General features: G+C 38.4%; 6 protein-coding genes, 1 long non-coding RNA gene and 1 other non-coding gene across 8 annotated transcripts; 5 read left to right on the forward strand and 3 right to left on the reverse strand.

The window, feature by feature from the left end:
• Nucleotides 1-6: 6 nt before the first annotated feature.
• Nucleotides 7-1,543, reverse strand: Bka (FCF1 rRNA-processing protein Bka). Its single transcript, XM_018003822.2, has 3 exons — nt 1,412-1,543; nt 788-1,032; nt 7-722 (listed from the first exon to the last, which is right to left on the reverse strand). The coding sequence occupies exons 2-3, from the start codon at nt 788-790 to the stop codon at nt 123-125; spliced, it is 603 nt and encodes a 200-aa protein (XP_017859311.1). The 5' UTR covers nt 791-1,032; nt 1,412-1,543; the 3' UTR covers nt 7-122.
• LOC108611299 (uncharacterized) lies at nt 1,072-2,155 on the forward strand. Its single transcript, XR_001915704.2, has 5 exons — nt 1,072-1,243; nt 1,305-1,357; nt 1,521-1,626; nt 1,802-1,856; nt 2,067-2,155. It is a non-coding gene; the product is annotated as an uncharacterized LOC108611299 (long non-coding RNA).
• Nucleotides 1,109-1,225, forward strand: LOC149269733 (small nucleolar RNA Z5). Its single transcript, XR_016269561.1, has one exon. It is a non-coding gene; the product is annotated as a small nucleolar RNA Z5 (small nucleolar RNA).
• A 351-nt stretch (nt 2,156-2,506) lies between the features above and the next one.
• On the forward strand, nt 2,507-4,660 carry mtDNA-helicase (mitochondrial DNA helicase). Its single transcript, XM_018003815.2, has 3 exons — nt 2,507-2,851; nt 2,925-3,362; nt 3,420-4,660. The coding sequence occupies exons 1-3, from the start codon at nt 2,557-2,559 to the stop codon at nt 4,538-4,540; spliced, it is 1,854 nt and encodes a 617-aa protein (XP_017859304.1). The 5' UTR covers nt 2,507-2,556; the 3' UTR covers nt 4,541-4,660.
• On the reverse strand, nt 4,559-5,016 carry LOC108611298 (cysteine-rich PDZ-binding protein). The gene is made up of 2 exons (XM_018003828.2): nt 4,853-5,016; nt 4,559-4,796 (listed from the first exon to the last, which is right to left on the reverse strand). Exons 1-2 carry the CDS (start codon nt 5,014-5,016, stop codon nt 4,667-4,669), a joined length of 294 nt encoding a protein of 97 aa, XP_017859317.1. The 3' UTR covers nt 4,559-4,666.
• Nucleotides 5,017-5,039: 23 nt separating this feature from the next.
• On the forward strand, nt 5,040-5,902 carry LOC108611294 (putative RNA polymerase II subunit B1 CTD phosphatase RPAP2 homolog). Its single transcript, XM_018003823.2, has 4 exons — nt 5,040-5,248; nt 5,306-5,417; nt 5,476-5,573; nt 5,629-5,902. The coding sequence occupies exons 1-4, from the start codon at nt 5,040-5,042 to the stop codon at nt 5,834-5,836; spliced, it is 627 nt and encodes a 208-aa protein (XP_017859312.2). The 3' UTR covers nt 5,837-5,902.
• On the reverse strand, nt 5,855-8,036 carry Fkbp59 (FK506-binding protein 59kD). Its single transcript, XM_018003818.2, has 8 exons — nt 7,654-8,036; nt 7,439-7,581; nt 7,251-7,371; nt 7,047-7,185; nt 6,612-6,972; nt 6,440-6,550; nt 6,237-6,374; nt 5,855-6,172 (listed from the first exon to the last, which is right to left on the reverse strand). The coding sequence occupies exons 1-8, from the start codon at nt 7,850-7,852 to the stop codon at nt 6,059-6,061; spliced, it is 1,326 nt and encodes a 441-aa protein (XP_017859307.1). The 5' UTR covers nt 7,853-8,036; the 3' UTR covers nt 5,855-6,058.
• A 2,238-nt stretch (nt 8,037-10,274) lies between these two features.
• Rchy1 (Ring finger and CHY zinc finger domain containing 1) lies at nt 10,275-15,463 on the forward strand. Its single transcript, XM_018003820.2, has 5 exons — nt 10,275-10,828; nt 13,041-13,202; nt 13,290-13,448; nt 14,487-14,765; nt 14,834-15,463. Exons 1-5 carry the CDS (start codon nt 10,424-10,426, stop codon nt 14,951-14,953), a joined length of 1,125 nt encoding a protein of 374 aa, XP_017859309.2. The 5' UTR covers nt 10,275-10,423; the 3' UTR covers nt 14,954-15,463.
• The last annotated feature ends 70 nt before the right edge of the window (nt 15,464-15,533 follow it).

The raw sequence follows: 15,533 nt of genomic DNA on the forward strand, positions 1-15,533 counted from the left end.
GATTACTGAACATTGTTAAGTATGATTTATATTTTTTTCATGTGTAGCTTTTCTTAGCGCTTAACATATTTATTTATTAATAATAGTACAAAAGAATCTTGTACACTTAATCTAAGTTTAAACTACGCCTTCACACCGTACGCTTCGGGCATACGCTCAATGGCGTACTTGTGTGCGGCGACATACATTATGGGCACTCCTGGTATCTTGCGTATGCGATTCTTCAAGTCCTTGTCATTTGTGGCCACAATATAACACTTGTGCTGACGCACTCGTTCCACCAGGCAGTCGTCGGCGTAAGTGCCTTTATGTAAGCAAGGTAAGCGCTCGAAGCGGGGATCCGATATAATTCGCAGGGCTAGTTTGTATTTGTTGCCCAGCTTTTCCAACTCAGCGCGCACGCAGTCGGATATATACGGTATACACTTGGCGTATAGACAATCCATCATGCACTGCACTATATCCAGTTTGTTCTTAATGCTAAAGTTGATGAAATTCGTGTCGAGCACGATATGATAGGGTGGGCCCAGTTGTGTGTTGTACTGGAAGAAGAGGGCTGAACTCTGTTGGGTGGCTTCATGCACTTTTATCTCATAGGGATCGGCTTCTTTTTTGCGTTTTTGACGCACTTGCTCTTTAATCCGGGAATCGGTTGGCTTCATCAGCCGCTTTAGTTGTGCATTTCGCTGCTTCTGTATTTTTTTTGTCTTCTTTTGCTTACCCTGTGTGTTTAAAGTGAACGTATATTTAATGAAGATCAATTCAGGCTACATGCCGTTATATTTACCATTATATATTTGTAGTAGCTAAATAAAAGGTAAACTAAAATACAGTATGATCGCACGTGTTTATTATTTGTTGTTCCAGCGCCCAGCTGTTTGCTAAGAGTTGCAATCGATTTGGGGTACAACTTCAAATCATTATTGCATTGATAAATATCGATAGGAAACCATATATGTTCTCAACATCGATAGTGAAATCAGAAATTTCTTGGTTAGGCCACGTGCTCCAGACTTTCATTTGCGTTGAAAACTTTGTGAAAAGATGGTGAGTTTTATTAAGAAAGTTTATTAAAAGTAGAAAAATATTGAGTATAAATATATTCTGCCACAAATGATGAGACTGATGACGAGACTGAAGGGACATTTTCTCGATTTTACGTTGTATTTTTCAATGTAATATCGTACACTATTTGTTCATTTAAAGATGAATCGGCAATCTGATGGCACACTTTCATTAAAATGTGATTTATGCATAATCTACAATTTGAAAACTAATGCAAGTTAAATTTGTTTGTATTACAGGGTTGAAAACATTATGTTGGTATAATGCGGATTGAAAATACATAATATGAAAGGTGAGCATTATTTTGCAATTTTTTAATATAACCTTGATGAACATATACACAGACCTGTACTGAGTAAGACTCATGTGGAACTCGTTGTAAACTGAAATTAAACAGAATCTAAGTTAAGCCAATTTGGAGATTTTTTAATAATCAAGTTTAATGTAAATTTCAGGCACGTTGACTTGAAAAAATTCGTCGACTGCAAAAACAAGATGGCGACATGAAAGACAAGCTTCCATTTTATTGGACGTGAAAAGGGACAAACAGTTGCGGTCATGGTAAGCATTCGATAAAATATAGATTCTTGTATGAAAGTGATGATTTTAAACACAGACCTGTTCTGAGTTAAGTCATGTAGATTTGTATTTATTAAACTGATATATGTAAAGAACTTTAAAATGATTTTATTTGTGCTATGTATATTAAATATGTTTTAAATTTCTCTATTTGCAGATTTGATGACCTAAATGAGGTTATATTGAAGACGAATTATCTCACATGGTGCAAGGTAAATATCCAAACTTTTTAGATCCACGTGTTTTATATTGATATATGTACATATATATGAAATGATGATTATTTCAATTACCTTTTGCGGTTTCCACCAGAAAGCATTTGCTTAAAGATGGCCTTAGGCGTCTGATTCAATCCGTTTATATTAATATTGTATTTATGTAGACCATACTTCTAATGCCAAATATTTGTCTTTAAATTTCAGAAATTCACGCCAGAGTTGAAAGGAGGAGCCCTTAGCTTGTATTGATAATACAAATAATTGTCTCAATAAAATGATTTAAACAATTACAATACTTGTGTGTTTTCTTTAATGTAAAATAAATTGATTTACAAATTGAGCAGTCTTCAATATTCAGAATGATCGTCTGCGTAGCTTCACGCATCTGCTTTTGGTTTTTGGGATAGATCACATTGCGATGTATGTTTAATATATGTACATATACATAAAGCTATGGTCATAGAAGTAGTGCGACTGGGCACTAAATGAAAAAACACTTGGTGACATGCTGACTTAGTGAATAAATATCAACAGGTGAATTAATATTTATTATTTTTATCGCAGCTCTGTGTAACTGGAACTATTTTGTAAATTCAAGATACGTTTATATAATTTGAATTGAGCGCCATTAAAAAAAATATTTATATTTGAGTTCACCCTGTATTGAAACAGAGCACACGAGTTACCCTGTGCCATGAGACTCGCTGGTTTAATTAAACCACTGCGGCTGTTGCGCGTAAATAAAACCCGATGCCTGCTTTCGGAACAACATTATGCAACTAAAGCTGAACAAGAGGAATATGCGTTCAATACCAAAGAGTATTTAGATTTTAAGAAACAACTGCGACAGCTAAACGTTTACAATCGAGATGGACACACGTGCCTGCAAGTCGATTGCCGGCTATGCGAACGTTTGCCGGCTGCTGCAAGAGCAACAGCAACGGCGTCCCGCTCACAGGGTCCATTGGCTTATGTAAACAAAAGAACTGGTAGGTTGAGAGATATTTTTTGTGCAAGAATACTTGTATGTATGTACGTATAAAAATTCTATTATTTTTGAAGGCGCTTTCATTTGCCCAAACTGTGATGTAAAAGTTTCGCTTACGCATGCCTTGGAGGCTTATCAGACAGTACCACCCTCTGGCTTTCGGCGCCTGCCCGAAAAATCGTTGGAATATGCTACGCGCTTTCCGAATCTGATAAGCGTCACAGCCGAGGCTTGCGAAGCGCTTGGCCTGAAGGGCCTAAAGGAGACGCAGCTGAATGCCATTGGAGCGCAATTTGAGCCCGAGCAAAAGCTGCTGCACTTCAGGTTACGCAATGCGTCGCATAAGATAGTCGGCGAGAAGGTTCTTCATCTAGGCGATCGTAGCGAACAGACGTTTCAGTGCAGCTCCAGTTCGGGTCTGCTAATCCACGGCAGCGGAAATAAGACTAAAGCCGTGCTCGTTAGCAATCTTCTGGACTTTATTGTGCTGGCCACGCAGAACATTGAAACTCGTGCGTATTGGTGTCCAGTTGTTGAATTCACCTCTAATATATCCTTATACCTCTCAGACTGCATTATCTGCTTGCCGTATGCCATGCAGCAGTTGCCGCAGGAGTGCTTGCCGGGGCTGGAGCGCTTTAAGGAGCTGGTCTTTTGGCTGCACTATGATGCCACGCCCAGTTGGGATGCGGCGAGCGCTTTTGCCCAAAAGATGGATGAGAAACGTTGCCTCTTAATACGACCCACGGAAACCGAGCCAGCGCCGCACGTGGCTCTGAAAAAGCGCCTCAACATTCGTCACATATTGGCCAAGGCGACGCCGGTGCGGCACAAGGCGATCACCACATTCAATGCCCTGCGCAACGACATTCTCAGTGAGCTGCAGAACATCGAGAAGGTGAATGGCGTTAAGTGGAAACGCTTTCCGGTGCTCAACAAGCTGCTCAAGGGACATCGCAAGGGTGAGCTCACCATATTGACTGGGCCGACAGGCAGCGGCAAGACGACGTTTACCAGCGAATATTCGTTGGATCTGGCCATGCAGGGCGTAAGCACACTTTGGGGCTCCTTCGAGATACGCAACACACGTCTCGCCGCAACATTGTTGCGTCAATTTGTGGGCTATCCTCTGGATGATAAGCTACAGGAGTTTGATCATTGGGCCACAGAGTTTGAGCGTTTGCCGCTCTACTTTATGACCTTTCATGGGCAGCAGCCGCTCAAGCCAGTGCTGGAGGCGATTGAGCATGCCCAGTACGTGCACGATATTTCTCACGTGATCATTGATAATTTACAGTTTATGATGGGCGTTTCGTCGTATCGCGGCGACAAGTTTTGGGAACAGGATTCCATTATAGCGGCGTTTCGTGGCTTTGCCACTAAACATAATGTGCACGTCACGCTGGTCATGCATCCACGCAAAGAACGACAGGAGGATGAGCTGACAACGAGCTCGGTCTTCGGCACCGCAAAGGCCACCCAGGAGGCGGACAATGTCCTAATCATACAGGACAAGCGACTGACCGCAGTGCGAGGCAAAAAGTATCTGCAAGTGGCCAAAAATCGCTACAGTGGCGATCTGGGCATAATGCCAATGGAATTCGACAAGGATGCGCTAAGCTACTCCAGTTCAGTGCAGAGCGCCAAGCGACGACGGGAACGCGAAAAGACATCACCAACCGAAAGTTGACCTCAGTTACAAATATACTTAAGCTACTTAACTATTTTATTGTATACCATAGGCTATGCTAAAATGTTGAAATATCTGTTAACGGACATTATTTACATAAAATGTATTCAAGAAAGGAAATCGTCTTCATGTCGCGCTCTGCTTGTAGTTTTTCGTATTTAAAATTTTCTTGCCGCACATTGCACAAATTGCCTTTTTATAGGCACACGCCTGGCAATAGTGCGCGCCCACTTGATGCACCTTCTGTCTGCATATGCTGCAAGCAGAAAATAATTGTTATTACATTATCATTCATAAGATTTGCGGGCTTACCGGCAAGGCGCTAAAGTATTGCCTAGAGGATTGAAACGCTCCTTGGAAGATGATAATGCTTTGTTTTCATTGATTTTGCGTCCACCGGCCGCTGCATTGCTAGTTCGCCAGGGATTCGGCGCCGAGACTTTGGATAATTTGGACTCACATTTATCGCAAACCATTTGAACGACTTCAAATATTACTTATGGATGCCGCACTATATAATTGTCCACTTTTTGTTGTTGATGTTTTGCTTTTGATTTTAGATATGAACATTCACAACTACAAGTTATCGATTACACGTATTTGGAACTATTCCGACGAAACCCGTGAACCAGTCACTTTAAGCTGTTGTCGATATCGGATGTGCAATAAAATAAACAAGATGAGCACAGCAAATAATCAACAATTGCGGTAATTTCTATATTTTTGTGATGTCTTCAAACGCTAAAAACACATTATTTATTATAGAGAGCAACTAATAGCAGCTGTGGTTAAAAAACGAGCAGCATTGGCTAGAGCTCATCAGATAGTTGTCACACTTCTGGAACAACAAGTTGACGAACAGACGTTTCTAAGTCTGGTAAATATTTATGAAATTAATGTTATCCATATCTATAGATGAATTGACTTTGTCACAGCTATCACAAATCGGTCCAGAGAACTATGCGGATGTGGTCGAGGAAAGACACATAAACAAACTGTGCGGATATCCACTCTGCGATGTTGCTGTGGAAAAGTAAGCATAAATAGCATCCTTTCGTTTGGATACTAATATCCTACCTATGTTTCAGGGTACCTACTAAACAATATCAAATCTGCGCTATCCGTAATAAAGTGTACGATATAACTGAGCGTAAAAAGTTCTGCTCTGGCTACTGCTTCAAGGCATCCGAGTACATCAAATCCCAGGTGCCGACTTCACCGCTTTGGTTGCGCGACACGGAAAAGAAACCAGATTTCAAGTTGTTGCCGCGAGAAATTTTGAAACCCACCCAATAGAAAGAAACTGTGATAATATTTTCAATGCTAATGTAATCGTATTTATTAAACATCTAAGAATCACTAGACGTATTTTTTCATTACAATTTCAATTTCATAATTTGGGGCATCGAAGCGTTCAGACAGTGTTTTAGTAAGTAATAATATAATAATGATAAATGTATGTATTATAAAGAATAGTGCATTGAGATGCAAAGTGTGTTTTGCTTTTTGTTTTTAAATTTAAATCATAATAACATTTTCCCGCTCCAAAGTTAAATCAGCTTCACGTTTTGCATCCTCCTCTGACCATTCACCACACTTGTCCAGCACATCTGTTTCGCGTGGTGGCTCCGTCTGTTGAAGCGATTAATAATAATAGTTTTCATATTCATATTCTTCAGTCATCAGAGTACTCTACCTCGTTGCTGCCAGCCGCCAATTTGGTAAACATATTTGCATACAACTTCTTCTCTTTGTCCTTGTTTTGCTTTATCTTTTGCTTGCAAATAACAACATGATTGGCAGCAGCCTTGTTACCAGGCTCCAATTGTATAACCTGCAATTCGTTGCAAACAGTTAATTGCCTATCCTCTAGTATAAAAATTTCTACTTTATGCTTACTTTCTGAAAGTCTGCCAATGCGTCTTCGAGCTCATTTATAATCAAGTTGCATTGTCCGCGCCGATATAGAGCCTTTACATTGTTCTCATCCAGCTCCAGCACTGCATTACACTACAGAAACGAAAATTTTTATATATGGACTCTTATATATTCAGTAATTGTCGATAGGTACCTCTGTCTTGGCCTCGAAGTGATCGTTGCACTTCTGATGGCAAAGTGCAATGTTGCTGTGTGTGGCCACTTTAAGTGCCTTGACCTCCTCGCTGCTGTTGTCCTTGATGCTGGGCAACAGATTCTTGCATTTATTGTACATCTTAATGGCCAACTCATAGTTCTCTTTTTTGAAATAGTTGGTGCCCTTTTCCTTGTAGACCTTAGCCTCAGCCACGCGCTCGCTGTCGCTCAACTTCCATTCCTCGAGGCCCTTGCCGCAATCAATTAGCTTTACTGTATACTCAACAACTGAGTTGGGTGGTATTTTAAAGGCGTCATTCCCCTTGGTGCCAAATGCATATTTTGGTTGGATTTTGATTCTGTAAAAATTTGACAAAAATTATGAGTATTAGCAATGCAAATTATTCATACAAATATAGTAATTATTAATTACTTGGATGTTTCCCCAACATTCATTTTTTCTAGAGCAAGTTCAAGTCCTTCGATTATGCCAATGGCACTGCCTTCGCCATAATCAAATTCCACGTCACGTTCCTCAAACACACGACCATCGAAGCTTCCAGAAATGTGAGCTAAAATTTGGAAAAAGCAAATGTGCAAATGATTTAACCACAATATTGTAAAAGCAGTGACCCACCTTTAACAAATGCACCGTCACTGGGAGTTCGCTTTTTGTCGCTTTGCTCGAGAATTGTACGTTCAATGCTGCCATCTTGATTTGGACTGAGATCTTCACCTTTCCAGCCCAACATTTCCAGCTGCAAGCGAACAAATTGGATTTAATTATATTTTTCAATTGAATTGATTTCGTTACACTAGTAATACCTCAAATATAAGCGTCGAGTCTGGTGGAATGCTTGGCGGGCTGCCAGCAGCCCCGTAAGCGTAGTTAGGAGCACATGTTAGAAAACAGCGTTCTCCCAGCTTCATGGTGGCGACACCCATGTCAAAGGCCTTGATGACGCGCCCTTCGGTAAGCCAAACAATTCAATGAGTTATGCTGAATGAAAAATGCGCTCATCCTTGCACCTTGCTCTTACCTTTGCCCAATTCAAATTCGAATGGCTCATTGCGACCCACGCTAGAATCAAACTCGGTGCCGTCAACAAGTCTGCCGGTATAGTGAAGTGAAACCTTGCAACCGGTGTAAGGTGTCTCGTCGCCTGTGCCCTCTTTAAGTATTTCTTTGAGAACACCTCCGTCGCCAGACAGGTCGAGTTTCTTTGTTTCTTCCGACATCTTTTAAGTTATATTTTTGACTCTCTGAACAATACTAACCTGATCTGTGCTTATAAACTTCTCGAAAAAGCATTGAAAAGTTGATCTATCGATGACACAGCTATTATTCACTTTTTGCGATAGGTCGATACTATTTGCTCGATAGTTCCATTGATTGCGTCTAGCAGCACTGATAATAGCTCATTTTATCGCCTTATCGAAATTTTGAATAATATAGGAATTGATTTAGCTCAGTTTGTAATTTCTAGCTTTTATTAAAATAAAACGCCAAGCTTGATCAATTTTTAACTGATGTAAATTTGATTACATAAAAAACATATTTCTAAAAGTTACTAGTCTTAGTTTCACCTGAGCGGTTTATAAACTCCGATACAAACTTAATACTGTATGCGTATTTCTCGCAGCTCTGACATGTGTAGTTTAATGCTCGCGATCAGTTGATACTGCCGTCAGTTGAATCTTGTAGCCCGCGCGAAGCGAAGCTCGTTGAGAGAGAGAGAGAGCGCGACTTCAAACCGCTGAGCGGTGCACTCAACTTATTTAATTTAATTGACGCCTGTTGCTGTGTTTCTGTTTTTGTTGTTCTATTCGGTAGTGTGTTTCACTTCTGATCGCGTTTATTGTAAATCAATTATAATTAATAGAATAAATATACAGAATGCTCATATAGTGCCAAGATTACAACCAACAAAAACCATTTAACAAGAAAATTTGAAAAATGACTAAATAATACGTGAAAATAATATAATATATATACATATACACACAAGCGAAATTATACGTATGTGATTGGTGAAACATGTTTATAAAGTATTAAGGATATTTATATTTGATTATAAACATTTCCAATCAAAATATTAATTGAGTTTGATTGTTTCTAACATACATTTATATATTGTATATATGTACATGTACATATGTGTGAGTGTACCTGGGTGCGTGATTTTAGCAGTGCGTGCATAAAGATAAATTAATATTCGATATTTGTATTTCGGGCTTGTTTTTGCTGTTTTTGTTCTTGTTTTCATACTTAGCTGGTTTTACTGTTCGCTCGTCGACAGTCTTGTTCCCCCACTTAACCTTTTTATCGTTTCTCGTTCGCGTATTTTATTTGTGTTTCAATATTTATTGTCGGCGTGTTTTTTTTTTCTTTATAATTGCAAAAATAAAAGCATAAATCAACAAGACTCAGAACTGCTCTTGCTGAATCGAAAGATAATAATACGTACATATATATGATTTAAATTAAATACATGCAAGATGTTAGCAAATAGTCGTTAACATTGAAAGCATAGAGTGCCAAAGCCATGTTGCACAGTGCTTTTGGTTTTTTTTTTTTTTCATTCATCGTCGAAAAGCTTAGCTCCATTCCATTCCGAGGCTCAGCAGTCGAAAAAGCAAGCGAAAGTCTCAACGAGGCATTCACAGATCGTCATTGTATTAACAAGTGTGCCGTATTCACACAGTGTGACAAACCATGTGAATACTGTGCATGAATGGAGTTAAATTTTTAATTCACTCGAAGTAAAAACTTTAATGCAATTAATTAGCTGACTACATATGTATAAATCAATATTCAATAAGGGATATAATTCAGTTACAGTTTGTTTTCATAATCGAATATTAATTTTAATATTAGTTCATCTGTATAATTTGATTCAATTTTTGACTAGTACATATGTCAAATGTTCAATTACAGCTATTAATGCTTTTGATATTCGAACTTTAAATGTATGTATGTATGTTTGAACCACTGTCAACTATTGAAGCTTTGGAAGCAGCTTTATAATTGCTGGCGTGGACAACGCGCGCAATGAATATAAACAGTTACACAAACGAAAGTTTTCAAAGGGGGATGGCGATAAAAGAAAATTGAGAATAGCAACAACAATATCAGGAGACGCGACTGAAAACAAAGAAGGAAAGGCCAAAGTTGTGTACGTTATGATGGTACTTGTTGTTGTAGCTGCAGCTTGATGAGCCAAAGGCAGAGAGAATAAGCATATACATATGTATGTACATACATACACCAGACACGACTCCAAATCGAACAAAGCGACAGTTGATGTCGCAACGGCAACAGCAGCGGTAGCGGCAGCGACAACGGCAAATTATTTGAAATATTGAAGCAATTGAAAAGCCCAGTCCAGTGCCGATGGCAGCAATTAACAGCAGCGACGACTACTGCACCAGCATCAACATAACGTCGACCAGAATAGTGGCTGCAACAAATTAAAGTGAAGAATATCGCAACAACAACAACAACAGCAATAATAAAAGCAGCATTGATGTACAAGCATTTACCAATACAAAAAAGCTCAATCAACTCAATTTAAACTCATCGCCAACGTCGTCGTCGTCGCCGCAGTCGCAGTTGCTGGCGACCTCACTGGAGGCTGCGTCGTCCGCAACAGCAAGAATACAATCATCAGCTTCGTTCGTCATCATTAGCATAGTAATCACCGAAGCTATTTTAGCAACTGCAATTGTAACTGAGATAGTGTGGCGACAAAAGCAACAACAACAATTAGCAACAGCAGCCAAGAACAGCAAAAGCTTTAACAGCTGATTATGTCGCCAACGGCGCTGGCATCGTGTGGTGCTGCCAGCAGCTCTGCTACAGTCACAGCTGCCACAACATCAGCAGCAACAACAACAACAAATGCAGCGTCAGCAACAGCTACTGCTGTTTATTTACGTAAATCGCACTCAACGCCGGCTCTCGCATGCGATGGCAGCAACATTATTGATAGCAACATTGCTGACAGCAAATGTTGCGTCCAGAGTCCTGTAGAATCAGCGTTGGAAGCTGCCAGCATTCTCAATAAAGATGTTGCGGCGATCACCCACATCAAGCGACAGCAGCAACATTGTCATGACTGCAACAAGTGCAACAATGCTGATGCAACACAGCCAACGACACCGGAGGCATTTCGTTTCGGCTGTACGCACTACAAGCGACGCGCCATGTTTGTGGTAAGTCTTAAGATATTGAAAATTTCAACTGCATACATTTTCGCCTATTGCTTAAACTAAAATCTCCCTGATACGTTCAGCATGCAGACGAGCTAAGTAGGTGCCTCACATTGTCAGCTTCTGGTTTTCATCGTCATTTCGATCTTCCTGAGGTCGACTACAAAAGAAAAATAACTGAATAGACACACACACCCACAGCCCTACACACTCCGAAAAAACTAAATAAAGTCAACTTTTCTTTTCATGCGATTGCATAATTTTGGTTCAATTGGAAGAAATAGTGCTTGGCTGTGAACAACAACAATAAACACAATAGAAAATATTTTGTATATAAAATAGAATAACAAAAGCCAGAATTGCGATTGTTATACGCTGTCCTTTCTCCAAATGAGAAAAAAGGTGGACAGTGGAGAATATCCTAATCTATGTTTCTAAACATGCTGCCAAGAGTCCAGTTCAAATGTATCTAAACATACGCAACCGAAAGCACCCATTACCGAATTCAAAAATTGTAAACAGTTATCGATTATTGTCAACTTGGACTGTGGCTGCTGTAGAAGAGATCGTCAATTCTCTAGCTGATATAGTGATTGAGTTTCCGGTTTGAAATCTGCTGTTTGCTGCAGGATATTTCCTAGTCGACTACTCTTCATCAGAATATGCTTCATATTTAATTTAGGTGGTAATTGCTGCCGTCTAGCTTGCTCAACCAAATAAATTCTATTGCATTTGTAGTCGAGAAAGTGAGCGCCCATTTAGCACCTGAATAAATTACGAGCGTTTAGCTTTTTGCCTAAATGAAATATTCACACTTATTTTTTATTGTGAGCACATAAAAAAAGGGCTGAGAAATTTTTAATAATTTGCTTAAGTGAAACTTAATCTTATAATTAAAACATATTTGTCGATAACTCATAACACATTTCCTTATCAATTAAAATCATAGATTCGCTTCTATGGAGTAGCTTTAATTAAACGATGATAATAAGTATACTAATCCATTATGAATAAAAAATTTGGATTGATTCTCAGTTAAGAATTATGAGTGTGTGAAAATCAAAGAAACCGGCTTTTAGGTACTTTACATTTTAAAGCAAGCTTGTTTTTACTCATTTAGTTATTTATATTTATTTAAATTACGTAAACAGACAAAGTAGTTGAATTTTAATGGTGCAATGAATGTTTTATAACGTTACAGCTAGAAATAAACTGAATTGGAATTGAAATTAAAACGAACGAACGAACGACGTGCTCGACAGAAAAATACTTGAGCAGAACTAATATCTTAGACAGTTTTTTCTAAAGGAAGAAAGAATCTCAATTATTTCAAATGCTTTTCAACCGAACTTGGGAACAAGGATAAAATGTATTAAAAAATCTAAATTATTTAAAATATTTATATCTATCAAGAATACAAAATCTAAAATTTTTGAAATGCTTATATCTATCAAGAATCGTCCACATACCTGTTATATACATACATATATCCTGCCTAGGCAATGGTCAAGTTTCTGTTTTGAGTTTTAGAATTGTTACAAAGTGTCATGGTCTGCCCGATTATAGTTATTACAGTTTGAAAGTCAATGTGTGAAGTTATAAAAATACTGAATAATATTTCTTCATATTTATTGTTTATTTTTGACAATTTTAAACATTTAATGTGTGGGAAATAGGCTTGTTTAGCTAATTAATTATCGGACATCTAATGATGTGACGTGATTGCTACAAATTGGCCAGAGCCGACGCTCTTTGTATTTGATTTCTGATTCAGATTCAGATTCAGATATAGGGTTTACGACTTGTATGTGCCAAGTTTATGTTAATGACAACTGCCATAGTCCAAGCCGAGTTGTATATCTGTTATCAAAATAAATGAAACTGCTACGGGACATTGCGACATTTGATCACGTACTAAAAAAACTAACTTTCAGCTTTCCATTGTTGCCTTCGAACTCACATTGAATTCGCACTGAGTTTCACTTGATTTGTCATCCATTCTTATATAGACTGAATGCAATAATTTACTAGTATATTTAAAGTAACTTACCTGAATAGACCCGTGTAGGTAACATGGCAGAACATGGCCGCGTATATATATATATTTAGATTTGATCAGTATCAGTATTGATCTTCTCTACATCTTCTTATCTATTTTAACAACTCTCCTAAGATAATACTAACACATGCATATACCCTGTATATTTTTTTGCAGACACCCTGTTGCGACAAGTTTTACAAGTGTCGTTTCTGCCATGATGAGAACGAATCTCATCACTTCGATCGCAAGACTCTAACGGAACTCATCTGCTCCGAGTGCAATACGCGGCAGAAGGTGCAGGAACAATGTGAGAAGTGCGGCGTACGCTTCGGCAAGGTAAGTATCTAAACTCTCTCTCTCTCTCTCTCTCTCTCTCTCTCTCTCTCTGTGTGAATACTTGCTTATAGATGTTACTCTTTCCAGTACACTTGCCTTATTTGCAATCTGTTCGATGATTCGGACAAGCAGCAATATCATTGTCATGGCTGTGGCATTTGCCGCATCGGCGGCGCTCACAATTTCTTTCACTGCGAGGTCTGCAACATGTGTCTGCCGATGCAGCTGAAGATCGATGGACATAGGGTAAGCAGTTGTTAGATCGAGGAGGTGATATCATAATGGCTTAGCTGTGACACATTAGTTGAATACCCCATTGGAACCCAGGCATTGATAAAAATGAAGAAGGCTCAATCATGCTTAATTAATTTCATTTTGTAGTTAGTAACATATCAGCACAGCTTAAAAAGATTTTAAGATCTCGAGCTTAGCGATTTTGAGTTACAATGCTAATCCTATTTGACTAGGCAAAGTCTAATATGTGCTTAAATAGATTGTAGATTATTAGACGAGACATTATTAGCCTTGAATATTGACCTTAATGAAGAATCATCAACAGAGCTGAATAAAGGTTGTTGAGCTTAACTTAAAATTCAGGCAAATTAAGGCTTAAATTGTCGAAATTCTTAATTCTTGAACAGGTAGAGTTATATTAAAACCGGTACTGATTAATATTGAGAATTTATGTTTGTAGAAAGCTTTAAAAGTGGGGTATGTCAAACTAGCAGATATCCCAAAATCTGCTATATACAATAAAGAAAGGAAAGAAACATGTTGGTTGAAGTTGCTCGACTAAAAGATACCATATGTATGACATTTTTGTGGTATGCATATGTTATATATATTTAATATATATACAATGTTTAAACTGTGTTTTCTCCAGAATCAAACTCAAGATAAGCAGAGATTTATATGCTCAGCATCTGTGTAGATTTGACTCCAGTATTCGAGCTCTAATTGAAAAAGAAAATTAGAGTACTAAGCGATATTTTGATGATGCTTAATATTATCCAAATTTAAATGAATATAAAAATTTTAGATTTTTGTTGTTTATTGGAGAATACATTTATATGAATAATTTAAGCTCTATAGCTTTTGTAGTGCTCAAGATCGAGGCGCTTAGAAAAGCGTTTGGAGATATATAGCTTGACTGCAGCGTATGCTTAATATTTGACGCGCCCCCTTTTCTGTTTGTATTAACTTAAGGATGCTTTCATTATTAAAAAAAATAAATAAATATTAATTTCCTGCTTTTGTGCCCTCCACTTTGCTTTTACTGTGCAGTGCGTCGAGAACATTTCGCGCTCGCATTGCCCCGTCTGCCTGGGCGACATACACACCTCGCGCATTCCGTGCCACATTCCGGACTGCGGCCACTTGCTGCACAAGATGTGCTTCGATCAGCTGCTGGCATCGGGCCACTACACCTGTCCCACCTGCCAAACGTCGCTGATTGACATGACGGCGCTGTGGGAGTATCTGGATGCGCAGGCGCTGCGCATGCCCATTCCACTCAAGTATGAGAATCAGCGTGTGCACATCTTCTGCAACGATTGCCACAAGGTGAGGCCTTTATCCGTACAACTGACTCCGCATTGTGCTACATCTGCATATATGCTACTTCCTTGCAGACTTCCAAGACCAAATTCCATTTCATTGGGCTTAAGTGCGTCAATTGCGGCGCCTACAATACCACACAGGACGTGAAGCGTCGCCTCTCCCTGGTCACCGATGAGCCCACCACGGCCTGACGCTTGTCACGGCTCCAGCGATATCCAGCAGCAATCGCGACAGGAAATCTCTTGCCATGCTCCACATTTGAAGATACTAAATTTATGAAACTGAAATCGAAACGCATTGAATTTAGACCAAATTCGAGCTGGTATCGAATATAAATTAAAGACAAACAACATGGATATTTATCCATTACAAAGTCAACCAAGAAACATATTTAGTTCATCGTCTTAGTATTGTTGTTCTCTATTTAATTCACATTCAGTAAAAACGGAAACACAAATCAACAATTTATTTACACCAAGTTTTATTATATATTTTGTTTGTATTAACCAAATCTTATGTACATCTAGGTTTTTTCAATTTGCATACATCAATGTCAATCTCAATCTGTTGTTAAATATTTAAGTTTGAAAATACATTTATAGAAAAGAAAGAAGGACTTTAGTCTATAAAGAATGTATTTTAATTTTTAAATATATATTGTTTCTCAAAAATAATTCAGAAATAAAGTTTTATATAAATAATATGAATGTTTTTTTTTATGGACTTTGGTGAATCTGTTTATAATTATATCTAAATTTTAAATCGTTTCTC

This window comes from Drosophila arizonae, chromosome 3 (genome assembly GCF_054131065.1).
Source record: "Drosophila arizonae isolate 15081-1271.41 chromosome 3, UAZ_ARI_1.0, whole genome shotgun sequence".
Classification (NCBI taxonomy): Eukaryota; Metazoa; Arthropoda; class Insecta; order Diptera; family Drosophilidae; genus Drosophila; species Drosophila arizonae.

Excerpts from the sequence above, each read along its gene's own strand:
- mtDNA-helicase (XM_018003815.2), top strand. The coding sequence starts at position 2,557 with ATGAGACTCGCTGGTTTAATTAAACCACTGCGGCTGTTGCGCGTAAAT. Across the intron at positions 2,852-2,924 it reads TTATGTAAACAAAAGAACTG|GCGCTTTCATTTGCCCAAAC; the intron begins GTAGGTTGAGAG and ends TTATTTTTGAAG. Across the intron at positions 3,363-3,419 it reads CACGCAGAACATTGAAACTC|ACTGCATTATCTGCTTGCCG; the intron begins GTGCGTATTGGT and ends TATACCTCTCAG.
- LOC108611298 (XM_018003828.2), bottom strand. The coding sequence starts at position 5,016 with ATGGTTTGCGATAAATGTGAGTCCAAATTATCCAAAGTCTCGGCGCCG. Across the intron at positions 4,797-4,852 it reads AATACTTTAGCGCCTTGCCG|CATATGCAGACAGAAGGTGC; the intron begins GTAAGCCCGCAA and ends TTCTGCTTGCAG.
- LOC108611294 (XM_018003823.2), top strand. The coding sequence starts at position 5,040 with ATGGATGCCGCACTATATAATTGTCCACTTTTTGTTGTTGATGTTTTG. Across the intron at positions 5,249-5,305 it reads GCAAATAATCAACAATTGCG|AGAGCAACTAATAGCAGCTG; the intron begins GTAATTTCTATA and ends TATTTATTATAG. Across the intron at positions 5,418-5,475 it reads AACAGACGTTTCTAAGTCTG|CTATCACAAATCGGTCCAGA; the intron begins GTAAATATTTAT and ends ACTTTGTCACAG.
- Fkbp59 (XM_018003818.2), bottom strand. The coding sequence starts at position 7,852 with ATGTCGGAAGAAACAAAGAAACTCGACCTGTCTGGCGACGGAGGTGTT. Across the intron at positions 7,582-7,653 it reads CGAATTTGAATTGGGCAAAG|GGCGCGTCATCAAGGCCTTT; the intron begins GTAAGAGCAAGG and ends GGCTTACCGAAG. Across the intron at positions 6,551-6,611 it reads ACTTCGAGGCCAAGACAGAG|TGTAATGCAGTGCTGGAGCT; the intron begins GTACCTATCGAC and ends TCGTTTCTGTAG.
- Rchy1 (XM_018003820.2), top strand. The coding sequence starts at position 10,424 with ATGTCGCCAACGGCGCTGGCATCGTGTGGTGCTGCCAGCAGCTCTGCT. Across the intron at positions 10,829-13,040 it reads AGCGACGCGCCATGTTTGTG|ACACCCTGTTGCGACAAGTT; the intron begins GTAAGTCTTAAG and ends ATTTTTTTGCAG. Across the intron at positions 13,203-13,289 it reads GCGGCGTACGCTTCGGCAAG|TACACTTGCCTTATTTGCAA; the intron begins GTAAGTATCTAA and ends TACTCTTTCCAG.